This window comes from Patella vulgata, chromosome 9 (assembly GCF_932274485.2).
Source record: "Patella vulgata chromosome 9, xgPatVulg1.2, whole genome shotgun sequence".
Lineage (NCBI taxonomy): Eukaryota > Metazoa > Mollusca > Gastropoda > Patellidae > Patella > Patella vulgata.
This window is the reverse complement of record NC_065887.2, coordinates 14474603-14488566: the sequence shown is the minus strand read 5'-3', so window position 1 is coordinate 14488566 and position 13964 is coordinate 14474603. Positions and strand designations below refer to the sequence as shown.

General features: G+C 37.0%; 1 protein-coding gene and 2 long non-coding RNA genes across 4 annotated transcripts; all 3 read left to right on the top strand.

The window, feature by feature from the left end:
• The first annotated feature begins 1044 nt into the window (after positions 1-1044).
• LOC126831931 (uncharacterized) lies at positions 1045-3416 on the top strand. Its single transcript, XR_007684431.1, has 4 exons — positions 1045-1180; positions 1388-1574; positions 1897-2006; positions 3195-3416. It is a non-coding gene; the product is annotated as an uncharacterized LOC126831931 (long non-coding RNA).
• Positions 3417-4474: 1058 nt separating this feature from the next.
• Positions 4475-6872, top strand: LOC126831916 (calcium-activated chloride channel regulator 4). Its single transcript, XM_050562589.1, has 4 exons — positions 4475-4711; positions 5236-5409; positions 5812-6042; positions 6397-6872. The coding sequence occupies exons 1-4, from the start codon at positions 4501-4503 to the stop codon at positions 6870-6872; spliced, it is 1092 nt and encodes a 363-aa protein (XP_050418546.1). The 5' UTR covers positions 4475-4500.
• Positions 6873-8488: 1616 nt separating this feature from the next.
• On the top strand, positions 8489-13288 carry LOC126831925 (uncharacterized). 2 transcript variants are annotated; one of them, XR_007684421.1, is made up of 4 exons: positions 8489-8582; positions 9392-9595; positions 10215-10352; positions 11014-13288. It is a non-coding gene; the product is annotated as an uncharacterized LOC126831925 (long non-coding RNA). The 2 variants fall into 2 exon arrangements; XR_008789378.1 differs by having other exon boundaries at positions 8516-8582; positions 9344-9595.
• The last annotated feature ends 676 nt before the right edge of the window (positions 13289-13964 follow it).

Sequence of the window (13964 nt, the reverse complement as noted above, 5' to 3'; positions counted from 1 at the left end):
AAAGTACACAATACTGAAGCACCAAATAAACAGAATCGTATGTGCAGACAGCGGAGTACTTGGTCTGTTATACTGGATAGTCCCGACTTTAAAAACAACCATAATCCACCAAAAGATGGACTTACCACTACACCGACTTTTACAATTGTCAGGGCTTCAAAAACCAGAAGAGTTGCTCTGGTTATGGACACTTCGATGAGTATGGTAATACTAAAATTGATATTTAAATACTGTGTACATTCAGATATTTAGTTCATCCGAACATATAACGGTGGCTATACATGGAACTATTTATTAAATAAAACTAAAGTAATACAACCTTTGGGAACTATCCCCCGCCCTTTTTCGGAGGTTATCTGACTGATAACGAGTTTGTTTTCATTTTGATTCCCGACACTTATAATCCGAACATATAACGGTGCCTATACATGGAACTAATTCTTAAATAAAACTAAAATAAACTTAAGTAATACAACCTTTGTGAAATATCCCCCACCCTTTTTCGGGCCTATCTGATTTAATAACGAGTTTGTTTTCATTTTGATTTCCGACACTGTACAGCGCAGTCGACACTTACGGCTGACTCCCATGTAATCGTTGTTCATTACTTGCAATGTTTGTGTAAATTGTCCACGTGTTTGTCTTATGTGTTTTGTTTATATGTGGGTTTACAGTCCTACCCAAAGGTAATATCAAAATTTCAAGTGTGTAAACACCAGGTAGTTTAATAGTACGTGTACTTTTGTCAGAAAAACGGACCAAAAACCATTTGGCGGATGACAAATAGTATCAGATGTTTCAAACGGAATCAGCATACCCGCTACTAGAATAATACCATGTGAATTGTACAAATACAGAACAGTACAAAACCATTAAAACAAGTTTTATACTTTTATATAAATTAATTATTAGTTATTGCATGAATTGGTCAGTGGTTATTCGTTTATAGGATGATGGTGCTGTTGATCAACTAAGACAAGCTGCAGCTGATTTTATTCATAATGGTTTAGGTAACAACAGTCAAATAGGTCTAGTGGCTTTCAGCGATAAGGCAACAATCAGCCATCCAATGACATCAATCAAAACAAATGAAGATAGGGAAAGGTTGAAAAGAAGCTTACCAACAGCATCAGGACAAGATGTCACCAGCATAGGATCTGGTATACATAAAGCCATCCAGGTACGTGTTGTTTTCTTCCGTAACTCATCTGAGTAAAAAAACATAATAAAGCCAACAAACAGATACTTCATTTTTAGATTATTTAACATGGACGGTGAATCATCCTTTGTTCTTTTCGTTGAATAAGCAGATTGTTAGGAATGGATAGAACTTAACAGTGTAACTTATATTGTACATACTTACATGTATTAACCTTTATTTTCACAGATGTTATCTAGTGATGGCGGCGACGCCAGTGGGGCGGAAATATTGGTATTGACAAACGGCAGAGAAATGTTATCCCCAACTGTATATGATATCTTACCCAGGTTGCGGATGTCAGGAGCAACCATGACAGTTTTAGCTTTACACCAGCTATCTGACGATATTTTAACCCAAGCCGCTCATTCATCAGGTAACTTTGTAACCAATAGCAACCATATATCAATCTACGAACATTCAATATATCAATCTACGGACCTTTAAATATTGCAGAAAATCAATTATGTTCAATAATTGGCTGCATCTATATTTAAATATTTAAAAAAAATGATTATCTCCAATAACTGGCTGATTCTACGGGCGTTTAAATATTTTCATCATTGCGTGAAACTACAGATGTATACACAGCTAATACTGTTAATTTGAAATTTTGATTTTTCATCCAATTCAGATGTTCATATTTGTATAACATGTTGAAATAATATGTTTTACTTTCTTTTAAAATCAACATACAGGTGGCCATTTTTATTTCGATACTAAGCACGAGGAGTCGACGACACTGGTTGATGCGTTGTTCACGATGAGACAAGACCCAGCCCAGAATTTCAACAACCCCTCTATACAGGTACATACGTCGTGGTCAACTTCGTACCCTACGGGCAGAGCAGATATACGTATTAACTCATCTCTCTGCAAACATGCCCCAGGGGTGAACTCGCACCAATAGCTTTATTTACCACTTCCCAAAGCAAAAAAGGGTTGAAAACATGAGCCATGGCCATAATAAAAGTCAACTTTATGGCGAATTCAGCACCGTCTCTCTGTTCCGAACTTTGCTTCATCATAGTAAATAAAGATCTGTACAAGAAAAATAAATCTGTTTAGACTTTCGAGCTTCGTTGTAATAATAGTAAGTTTAGCGAGACTGTGACCATTTAATTCCATAGAAGCCATGGCAAAGATTATGGCAATTTGTGAGCGCCGGGACATCCGATGGGTCCTAGAAACCACGTGTGAAATATTACAGGTTTAATTCTACCATTTCAACTATTTTAAAGTAGCTAAGTCTCTAACTCAATATCATCCAAAAGTCTTCGATATTGAAAACACGAATTATTTGTCAATTTAAATCAACATTGACGTCGTTATCTTACCGGGAATAGATGGGCTTCTGATATCCAATATTTAAGACAAAAAAAAAACATTTTACCATTGGTACATGAATCGTGCACCATATTGCGTTTCAGCGGAATTTCTAACAAAGGACTCGAACATCGAGGCTAGACATATTCCATAAGTCATGTCAAACGATGACGTCATATTCTTATCTGGAGAGCATGCAAATAAATACTATCGGTGTAGACGGGAATAACCAGACGCTAGAGGTTGCCATTTGATTGAGACTTCTGGCGTATTTCTCCGAACATAACTAATTTAAAATTAGTGTAAAAACGGAAACGATTGAATGTAAATCAGTTTATATACATTCATATTACATTATTATATGCGTTGCAACACATTTGTGTCAATTTCTAGGTCACAAATATTAGCGCTTTAGCTCCTGTTATATGACTAATATTAAACAGATGATCAGGGCGGCTTAAATACTTTTTTGGTATGGGGCACATATCAGTACACCGCGAGGCAAAGCTATTCTCTACTTTGGCGACACCAAACCACTGACACCACAAACTCATTGCAAAAAGAGCATTTGCCATTCTATATTAACCGATTTGTATTAAGGTGGATTAGTATATATAATGGTCATCGGTAAGTTCACATATGTTTTATCTCATGCCCTTGTATCTTTCAGATCATGAGTCGAGCTGTGATGATTTTATCTGGTAAAAACGTAATAGGACATGTATCACTTGATGACGATGTTGGACGAAAAACTGTATTCACCATCATGTATTCTAAAACTGAACCCAGTATATCACTAAGATCTCCTTCTGGTCGGATTTATCGTAAAATATACCCTGAATATAAAGCTGACGACGAATATAACACAATAAGAATAGAGATACCGGAAATAGCAGAGGTAAATATAAGGACCGAAATCGGCTCCTCATGAATGTTTTCAGTTGAAAAATTGGGAAAGTAATGCGCATGTAGTGCATGGCAGAGCAGTTAGCATGGATGAATCAATCATAAACTTTACAAGAACATCAATTACCACAGAGTACGTTGATCAAGATGTCAAAGTGGTATAAGGAACAGAGCAACTCTGACTATTGATCGAGTAAAAAAGCAAAATCAAAATTGGAAAGTACTCTAAATAAACGTTGCCCTCTTGGCTTCCACTACATCCTTCAAAATCATACAATTTCCGGGTAGGGATAACTGAACAATGGTAAAATAGGAAGATGATTTATTTTTCAAAATCTGATAGTTATTTTAGACTATTGATGCAAACCGGTCGATTCTTCACAAAGATTTTCACATTACTCAGATGTGGTTTACAATTACAACAACATCAAAATCTTACTTAAATAGTACTTATATGATTTACCTTTCTGGCTTGCTGTGACCTTAAGCAACGGTATACCGGTGAATTAAATAAGATGGGGTTTACTTTTCGGTACCAACCAAGCGTATGAAGGCAACCATACACCATGTAGTGTACTGTGAGGGAAATTTTGACCGTTGATTCAATCTACTCCTCATAGAATTGCAGCTGTCAATAGTTCTGTTTTAAGTTCACGCCAACGTGTACACGGAACCTTGGTTTTTAGTTCCACCAACCGACGAGACCCTGTTCCTTACCAGGAGGAAACCACACTGGAAAATCCCACGGAACTTACCCGGCCAGCACTGGGTTAGAACTCCGGACCTTCTGATTAGTGACCCAGTGTCCTACTCACCGAGCCACTGAATTCCTATTTACTACATAGTCGTGCGTAGATGCCTTTATTGATTTCGAACAATTTAGCTAGGTATCAGGGGCTGTCTTTGATTTGTACAGGTATGACTAAAAGACGGTTAAACTGTGCGTGTTTTAGGTATGTCGTAATAACACTAATAAAATTAATGATTGTTGTTTATTGCTTGCAATATAGAGTGGTGTTTGGACATACAACATTACAAACACGTATACTAACGTTCAGAAAGTTACTGTAATGATGTGCAGTGAACCTTTAGATGACACCCGTGAACCAGTTAAAGTCGATGGTGTCTTGTCATCTACGTCTGTTCATCGACCCGATCAGTTGTTGATTCACGCTGAAGTTACAAAAGGATTACTACCAGTAACAGGGATGGAAGTTACTGCCATCGTAGATCGACCTTTCGCAGATCCCGTAGCAATACAACTTCTGGATAACGGCGCAGGTAAAATATTACATCCATTCTTGATCGTCAAGTATCCCTGAGTATTTTATGTATACAATATTATTGGCTCTGCTCAATGCTAAATGGCCATCTGGCCGTATACTTGACTAACTCGCACGCGAATGTACACGGAGAATGCTGGCGACGTATGCCCAATCATAGCCATCATAAGTATTCACATTTGTATGGCCAACTAATTATGATATTTCAGGGTTCGGTTTGCACGGAGAAATTTTTAATTTATATTTGTGGTTAAACATGTAACCCGCCTTTATTGTCTTTGTTTAATTTTACACCTAAACCAAACCTCGGTTTTCGTGATAGAGCAAACCTAAAGTAGAATGCAGCCCAATGTAATTATTGTGTACATAATATGAAATCAAAAACCCGATACTGCTTTACACTTGCCATTTTGTACTTTTGAATTTCGAATATGACCGGTGTTCAAACGTGTAACTAGATTCGTTGCAAATAGTTCAACAGTATATCTCTAAAGCGCTGAACATGACATATTTATATTGTAGGTGCTGATGTGACGAAAAACGACGGCGTGTATTCGAGATATTTTACCCTATTCACTGGATATGGTAGATATAGTGTAAAAATAGAGATAACTAATCCTGCTGATCAAGCCCTTATAAGAAAGTCTCCTGCTGCCCATTATGCCAACATGATAAAAGACGATGGGGATGTAAAGGGTTAGTTTATTTGCTTTGCTTTTTTTTCAAAATATATGAAATAGTAAAATTAAAACTGTCAACATATTACCAAAGGTAGCATGAATTTTTAAAATGTGCTTTACTCATAGAATACACCTAAAAGAATTGTGTGGAAAAATAATTAATATCAACTCGTTTTCATGAATTTCAATATGTTCGTTGACATTAATTTCGATATGTTTGTTTATGGAACTAGTTGATTGAAGATTTAAACAACGAAATTTAATATAAACACTGACCAAAATCTAATAAACACTAACCCGAGTAAAACGGGTCACGATCTAATGAACCCTAGCCGAGGACGTTTAGTAAATATGCAACAACTGACAGATATCTCTGGGTTTCAATTACATATGGAATTCCATCTATATTACTTTACAGTCGACGAGCCGTTGGTGATGCATGTCAGTCGTTCTGCTACAGCTGGATCCTTTCACTTTAAAAACATTGGGTCTGCTGCTCCAGCTGCTCCTTTATCCACAGAAGACCTGATTAGTGATATTATACCACCAGTTAGAATAACGGATCTACTAGTCATGAAGACCTCACATCAAGACAAGGTGGTTGTTTTATCATGGACGGCACCTGGTGATGACTTAGATTATGATCAAGGTAAAATGGCGGATGTTTGAACCGTTTATGTTACGATAGCAGTGTCTAAATGACTTTCATGGCATAGTTTTCTTTAATCGAGACTACCTATTTATCAAGAAAAGGCAGCTCGGTGTTCATGGGTATTAGGCTTTATATTGCTTTGTACCACAAAGGGCAATTTTAAGCACTGCCTTCATTAGTTTGGTTAAAAAATTTTCCCGTGATGTATTATACTATGTACACTACACAGTTTTCATTACAGACATACTTCAGACTGTATGGACTTTTGTGATGCTGCCACTGAGTTGGTCACTATTTTCAGACTGGCTAAGGCTAAGTTACTTGTAATAGTATTTACTTTGTTTTATTTAGCTACCAATTATGATATCATGATGGCACACACCTTTGATGATATGATTAATCATAAGAAGTCCTGGAAATCTCTGTCTCAGAACGACATCCAGCATGGAAATCTGAAATCACCCAAAATGGCAGGAATGACAGAAACTTTTGTTATTAAGATCCCTTTTGTTCCGTATACGAAGGTTTCGTTTGTGTTTTCTGTAAGAGCAATTGACAGACAGGGAAACATGGCGGATAAATCGAACTTCGTTACGACAGCGTTTGGTTACCTACCAGATTACACCAGCAAAGATTACCAACCAGTTGTAGAGACCGTTATACCAGATGACGAAGCGTTGGGATACAAACCCATTTGGATTGGAGTATTTGGGTCTTTATTCCTTGTACTGTTTATACTATTAACAGTCACCTTCCTTATATGTAAAAACAAGCGAGCAAGGGATTCTTCTATTGCAAAACAAAATGAAGGATTCGAGAAAGCATAATGTTTGGCTCAATAAAGTACATGTGTATTATTCAATTATTGTATGTGTTTTAAAAACCCTTAAAATTCACCTTAATGTAGGACTGTTATCAGCTGCGTCTGGCATCCCAAACTTGCGAACAATCTATTGGATCATATATGGACAAATCTGTGGGTTATTTTACCTTTGTACTGCTTAATACAACCACAGATTTCGATACATTTGCAGGGCAGTCTATTTTATATTGTGTAGGCCCATTTATTTTTAAGTGTATACATTATCAAAGAATGTGCGACAGGTTAAGATTTTTAAAAGTTGTAGAGTTATCGATAGTAATATTTCACTAGCCAATTAGAGGCTATCGAAACTAGGCCATATGTTATACGGCTACTGGGATTAATATAAGGTCAAATCTAACATGTTGTTTAATTTCTTGTCAACAATTTTAAACCGATTCCAATTTCGTTTTCAATAATTGTGCAAATAATCCATTATATATGACCCTGTGTAATCAGACACGATATCCGTATACAACTATGGTTTGCCCTCTAACTCGAGTATCCAGTCGTTATCTAAGATTTCCATTATATCGATAACTCTCAAAGGACCAGAACAGAGGCTATATTCACGTCCCGTAAAATTCTTTAACGAAATTACGAAATATCGAAAAAATATTTATTGTGTATTATTTAATGTTGCTTTTTATTCATTTTGATGTCAGACTCTAAAAGAACACAAATTCTATTAGTGGCGGAAATGGAATGAAATGAAATAAAATGGGGTTTAATGTCCTACTGTTCTGCTCCGAACTGGGCTAATGAAGATGGGCATACGCCATACAGTGTGCTATGAGGGGAATTTTGCCCGGACAGCGGCACTACACCTAATCTTATATCGAATTCCAACTGTCAAGGGATCTTTTACGTGCAGGCCGATGTGTACACGGGACTTCGGTTTTTTGTACCATCCGAGCGACTAGACAGCTGTCCTTGCCGGGACCACTGTCCTTCATCACTGACAAGGGGAAACCACGCCGGGAAATCTGGATGAACTTTCTCGGCCAATGCAGGGATCGAACCCCCGACCACAAGGCTAGCGAGCCAGTGTCTTACCCACTTTGGCTCGATAGCCTGGAGGTCGGGTGTTCGATCCAGATTTTCCGGCGTGGTTCCCCCTTGTCAGTGATGCAGGACGGAGGGCCTGACAAGGACAGCTGTCTAGTTCTTCGGATGAGACGAAAAACCGAGGCCCCGTGTGTACATTGGAATGCACGTAAAAGATCCCTTGGCAGTTGGAATTCGATATAAGAGTAGGCGATAGTGCCGCTGCCCGGGCAAAATTTCCCTCATAGCACACTGTATGGCGTATGCCCGTCTTCATTAGCCCAGGTTAGGAGCAGAACAGTAGGACGTTAAACCCCATTTCATTTCATTTCATTTGTCTTACCCACTTAGCCACCGTGACCCCTAGTGGCGGAAATGTCATTTATCACATAAATTGATTATGGCTGGAAATGTAATGGCTGATACAGGCTACCCCCCCCCCCCGATTCATCTGTAGTACGAATACCCATGTGTGAAATGAATTGCTATCGATTTTCAATGAATCACGGCCTCTTATGGTTTATATTTATAAATATTTGCCAACAGGTGTTGATCACAACACAAGTCAAGATTATACTATAATAATATTTTCACGATTAAGAAATAATTTTACTGTTCGATTTCTAAGGTAAGTTATTGACTTTTTAGCAACTTTGACATGCAACTGATCTTATTAACCTGACAAAATACAAATACAGTAAAACAATTTGACATAAAACAGGCCTGTAAAGAGGGTGTCAGGTAGTCTAGCAAGTATTGTATTGTCGTCACCAATGGCAACCCCTCGTTACACTTCATTTACAGTCGAATTCGTGACCGATATTCAGAAAATATTCAAGAATAGTAGCGTGGTCACTGTTGATGCTGGTCGTTTGCAAAAGCAGGTCCGATGTGATATGTAATATATATTGTTGATCAAAGTTTACTAACGTAGTCATTCTCAAAACAAAACCTGGCGCGTATTCACGGTTAAATTATTCAGTAGATTGCAACGATAGTACTCCGTCAAATGGCAACACCTAGTAGCTCACATTTTTCATATTTAAAACAACAAAGGAAAACGTAATGAATGAATATTAAACCCCAGCTTATCCGTTGATTTGACTATTGAGTTACAAGGTTTTTCTGTGGCATATTAGGCAAATGAAGGAAGTATCTAGATGGTGTCACGGGTGTAACTGCTTACAAAATCAAAAGATTGGAATATCGAGTACAACAACAGGAAGCACATACCCTATTAACTACAAATTTGGTCCTAACTCAATTTTGATAAAACAAAAAGTGAGTTACTAGGTTTTGACTTTTGACGGGAGATGATAATCACTGTTTGTACCGTTTGTTCAATACTAGTCCCTGTCTGTGTTAACTTTTGCTTGGACTTTTTTTTAGGTGCGATATAGTGTGGTCGTTGCCTTACAACCCATGTTCATGTTTCAGTTGCTGAAATGCCTGTTTATAGCTTATTTGGAATAATTGCTGCTCTACTATCTGGGGCTGGATGCATCGTACATGTTATTGGTTTATCTGTTGTCTACTGGATTGTGTCTGACCCATATGTCTCTGGATGGGGAATCGGGTTGTGGCAGAGTTGTAACTTTTATGAATGTAATCACCACACCACCTCCTTTGTCTGTGCACTAGGTAATATATATATTTGTTGTTACTAGGTTGTTAATTGAAACTTGTAATATGATTGGGTAGGTAGGTCGGTGAAAATTGTCGTACCCGGTCAAACACTTTTATGAATATAATCATCATCACACCTGCCTTAGCTGTGCATTAGATAATATGTATTCTTTGTTACTACGTTGGTAACAGAAACGTGTAATGCTGATGATAATGCTTAGGTACAAATCATCGGTGATGTGGAAAAAAACAAATTTTCTCCCGATCCCTCCTCATATTCCCGATATTTTTGAACATGGCTTGCGACCCTTCCGAAGCACCTGTTCCCAACGGTTTCCGTGTCTCATCAATGTCCATTGGCAGTAAATCGCTTAGGCAAAAAATGCCCAGTGGGACCTAGCCCTTAACTTATAATAGGAATGAGAAGGTAGATTGGTGATAATTGTCGTATCAGATCGAGCACTTTCTCTTAAAGAGGACATGCATGTTCAATTTTCATCTTTCGAAATCAAGCAACCAAATAATAATAGACAATGGTGAAGAACTCCGCGACAAACCAGAAAACGGCAATTAAAACAGCGAAAATATCCTTGGATGTACTGTTATATTTTGATGCAGCTTTTTTAATCTACAGAATATTGGAAAGCAGCGCAAGCTATGGTTATGATTGGTTTCTTTGTTGGATTAGCTGGCTTCATCTTTACTATAATCAGTGTGCAACAAAGGAATAGAATATTGCATCTTGTTTCAGCCATTTCATGCATACTTGCAGGTAATTCCTTCTATAACATTTGATGCCACTTTATATTGACCGCGGAAATCCTGTTATACGAGTATGTGTAATACACTGACACGGGGGAGAGGGCGTGTCTCGTGGTGCCATAATTTGAAACATTTTATATCGAGTTAATGAACACCGTTACTGTTAAATTTCCCAAGCATCTGTTTATTTGTTCATGACATATTTTGAATTTCCTCTTTGTAGTTAGGGCGATTCAGCCGCAGGCCAAAAGACTATTGTAGTTATACATATTTGGTCGTATGTCTAATTTCTATAATGTGGATGTATATTATTTTTATTACCTGCGACTGATATCCGTCGGACCGTCGTCAATCCAAAAGTTCGGAGCCCCTTTAGGGTTTATGTTCAAAATTATAGGGATGATTCGTGGGATCTTAGGGTCAATCCTCTCTACATTGAATATTTTTCAAATGAAAAGATGTTCGGATGAGATCATTAACAGCTGTGCGTGGTTGTTAATTAGAGTAAGGATAAACATGTTTCGAATTTCAATACTTCGAATCTTTATTTAGACAACGTTTTACGGGTTTGTCATTCCGGTCAGATTGTGAAGACGATGCGAGTGAAAGTTTTATATGGACAATAATTTTGATACCATTTTACATAAAAAGAATATTTATTTGAATTTCAGCCGTGAGTATCCTGTTGGCTGTGATTGTATTTGGAGCTAAAACTAAGCTGAAAGCAAATACCCAGTGGGGCTGGGGCTTTATCTTATGTGCCATTAGTCCCTTTATCTTTTTCCCTGCTGGTGTTCTTAATTTCTGGTTATACAGAGGGACAGGTTCCGTGTAAAGATTTTAGGAAAATATGGCTCCATTAGAAGTTTTTTTCTCCATTTTTTATAACTTTTTATTGTCCCCCGCCTTTCGAAGAAAGCAGGGGACTATTAAAATGGGTTCGTCCGTCTGTCCGTCTGTCCGTCCGTCCGTCCGTCCGTCTGTCTGTCCGTCCGTCTGTCTGTCCGTCACACTTTTTGGGACACAATAACTCTCTTCCTAATTGAGCTAGAATGTTCAAACTTGGTGTATGTGTTTATTAGGTCAATGCCTTGATGGAGTTCGAAGATGAGCATTTTCCGCTTAGGGTAAGCAGAGATAAGCAATTTGATTGGTTGATGCTTTGGGACACGATAACTCTCTTCCTAATTGGGCTAGAATGTTCAAACTTGGTGTATGTGTTGATTAGGTCAATGCCTTGATGGAGTTCGAAGATGAGCATTTTCCGCTTAGGGTAAGCAGAGATAAGCAATTTGATTGGTTGATGCTTTGGGACACGATAACTTTTAATTGAGCTAGAATGTTCAAACTTGGTGTATGTGTTTATTAGGTCAATGCCTTGATGGAGTTCGAAGATGAGCATTTTCCGCTTAGGGTAAGCAGAGATAAGCAATTTGATTGGTTGATACTTTGGGGCACGATAACTCTCTTCCTAATTGAGCTAGAATGTTCAAACTTGGTGTATGTGTTGATTAGGTCAATGCCTTGATGGAGTTCGAAGATGAGCATTTTCCGCTTAGGGTAAGCAGAGATAAGCAATTTGATTGGTTGATGCTTTGGGACACGATAACTTTAGTTCTAATTAAGTGAGATTGATGAAACTTGGTGTATAGATTTATTATATGAATACCTTAACTAAGTTCGATAATGAACATTTTTTGCTGAGGGTAAGCAGAGTGATAAGCAATTTGATTGGTAGAAACTTTGGAACACAATAACTCTCCTTCTAATTGAGGTAGAATGTTCAAACTTGGCATAGGTGTCTATTAGGTGAATGTTTAAACTTGATGTATATGTAGATGTTCATTAGGTGAATGTCTTGACTGAGTTCAATAATTAACATTTCGAGCTGAAGCTAAGCAGAGCTAATCGATTTCATTTGTCGATGGTTTGGGACAAGATAATCTTGATTCTATCTGATAGAGAGTGATGAAACTTAGTGAAAAAAATAAATGTGCGATTAATTAATATGTGTCATCTATTTATTTTGCAATTTCGGCGGGGGACATCAGCCTCACTGTTGGCTTGTTATTGTCAGTGGAGAGGCACAAGAATTAAAGAAAATACGGCTTCATTAGAAAATGAGTTCTTATCTCCAATTTTTTATAACTTTTTATTATTGTCAGTGAAGAGGCACAAGAATTAAAGAAAATACGGCTTCATTAGAAAATGAGTTCTTATCTCCAATTTTTTTTATAACTTTTTATTATTGTCAGCTCTGCTGAGAGGGGACTTTCAGTGCACGTTTTTATATTGTTAGTCTTACTATTATTAATTAATGTGCTCTTAGCTTTCAAAAATGTTCACGTTTAAATAAAATGATCGAATTTGAACTTGATTAGTATAAATGGTTAAAAGTTGCACATTAATTACTTTAGATGCATACTCATTTGGGGTAACACATTCCTTGGAAATACGTTTCGCTAGAATCTGAGCATACATCGATAACGTGGGCTGTAAAATTAAAAGCGCCTTTTCAACAGATATACTAATTATTCAAACGACGATCAGCTATTTAATGTTATCCACTACCTAATCGTATAATTGTCTTTGGAGTTGTCAAATATCAGACGTTCATGGATTTTTTCAAAATTACCAACTAATGGCTACATTAGATTTAGAACTTCTACGTCCATTACATTTGAAAGTCGTGAAATCACAAGCTCCATTTTATTTACAAGTTGAGAAAAATAACTAAAGTAAAACAATATCAAAAAGTTCAATTCGCCATATCATATAGTTCTAATGTATAAGAGGGTGTGTCCCTTGTAATTTTCAAAGATCTCAACAACAGCTGTTATTAAATATATGATATGTCTACATTCACATATATCTAACTGCTTTCTAAACTTAAGTATTGATTTTGTAATTATGTATGTATGTCCTAAATAAAGTGATTAAATAGTTTATTCCGGGTTTAAATTTTACCGAGGTTTTAAAATAAGATTATAAGTGAATAATTTTTTTTTTTTTTTTCTTAAATTCATAACTTTGGCCGAGGGGTCCTAAATGTATTCAAGCTACTAACAAAATAAAGCCGTTGCCAAAAATAATACTAATGAGAAATATTTCAACCATTTAATGAATTTAATAACGCATGTGATGAGTGATATAAAAGCGAACTAGGTAATTCTGGGACTAACGTATTTTACAATTATATTAAAATACTTCGCTTGTGCGTAAGGGGCATTTAGAAGTGGGAGGAATATGAATGACCCTGAAAAACCTCACGACGTTAGGCAAACGATCATTTTCCTGGTTACGTACTACAAGTGTGACAGGCCTTATGATCCAAAGCGCCCTCGTTAGATTCCCTTGACCAGGCCTAGCAAAAATGCCAAATGCTGAACCACCCACAATATTTTTATCAGATGATTGTATGTTGGAGTCTTTGTGGTTATAATATTTAGATGATCGGGACTTTTAAAATAAAAATGTTCTAGTCCAATAAATGTTATGGATTTAGCATTGGAACCAATATAGAGAGCATTACTAGTCAGAAACCTTATGTTTCACAGCAGAGTTGCGTCCCTTCAATGAACAATTCTTCAATTGATTAACTTCAATCAAGATCATTCCCGCC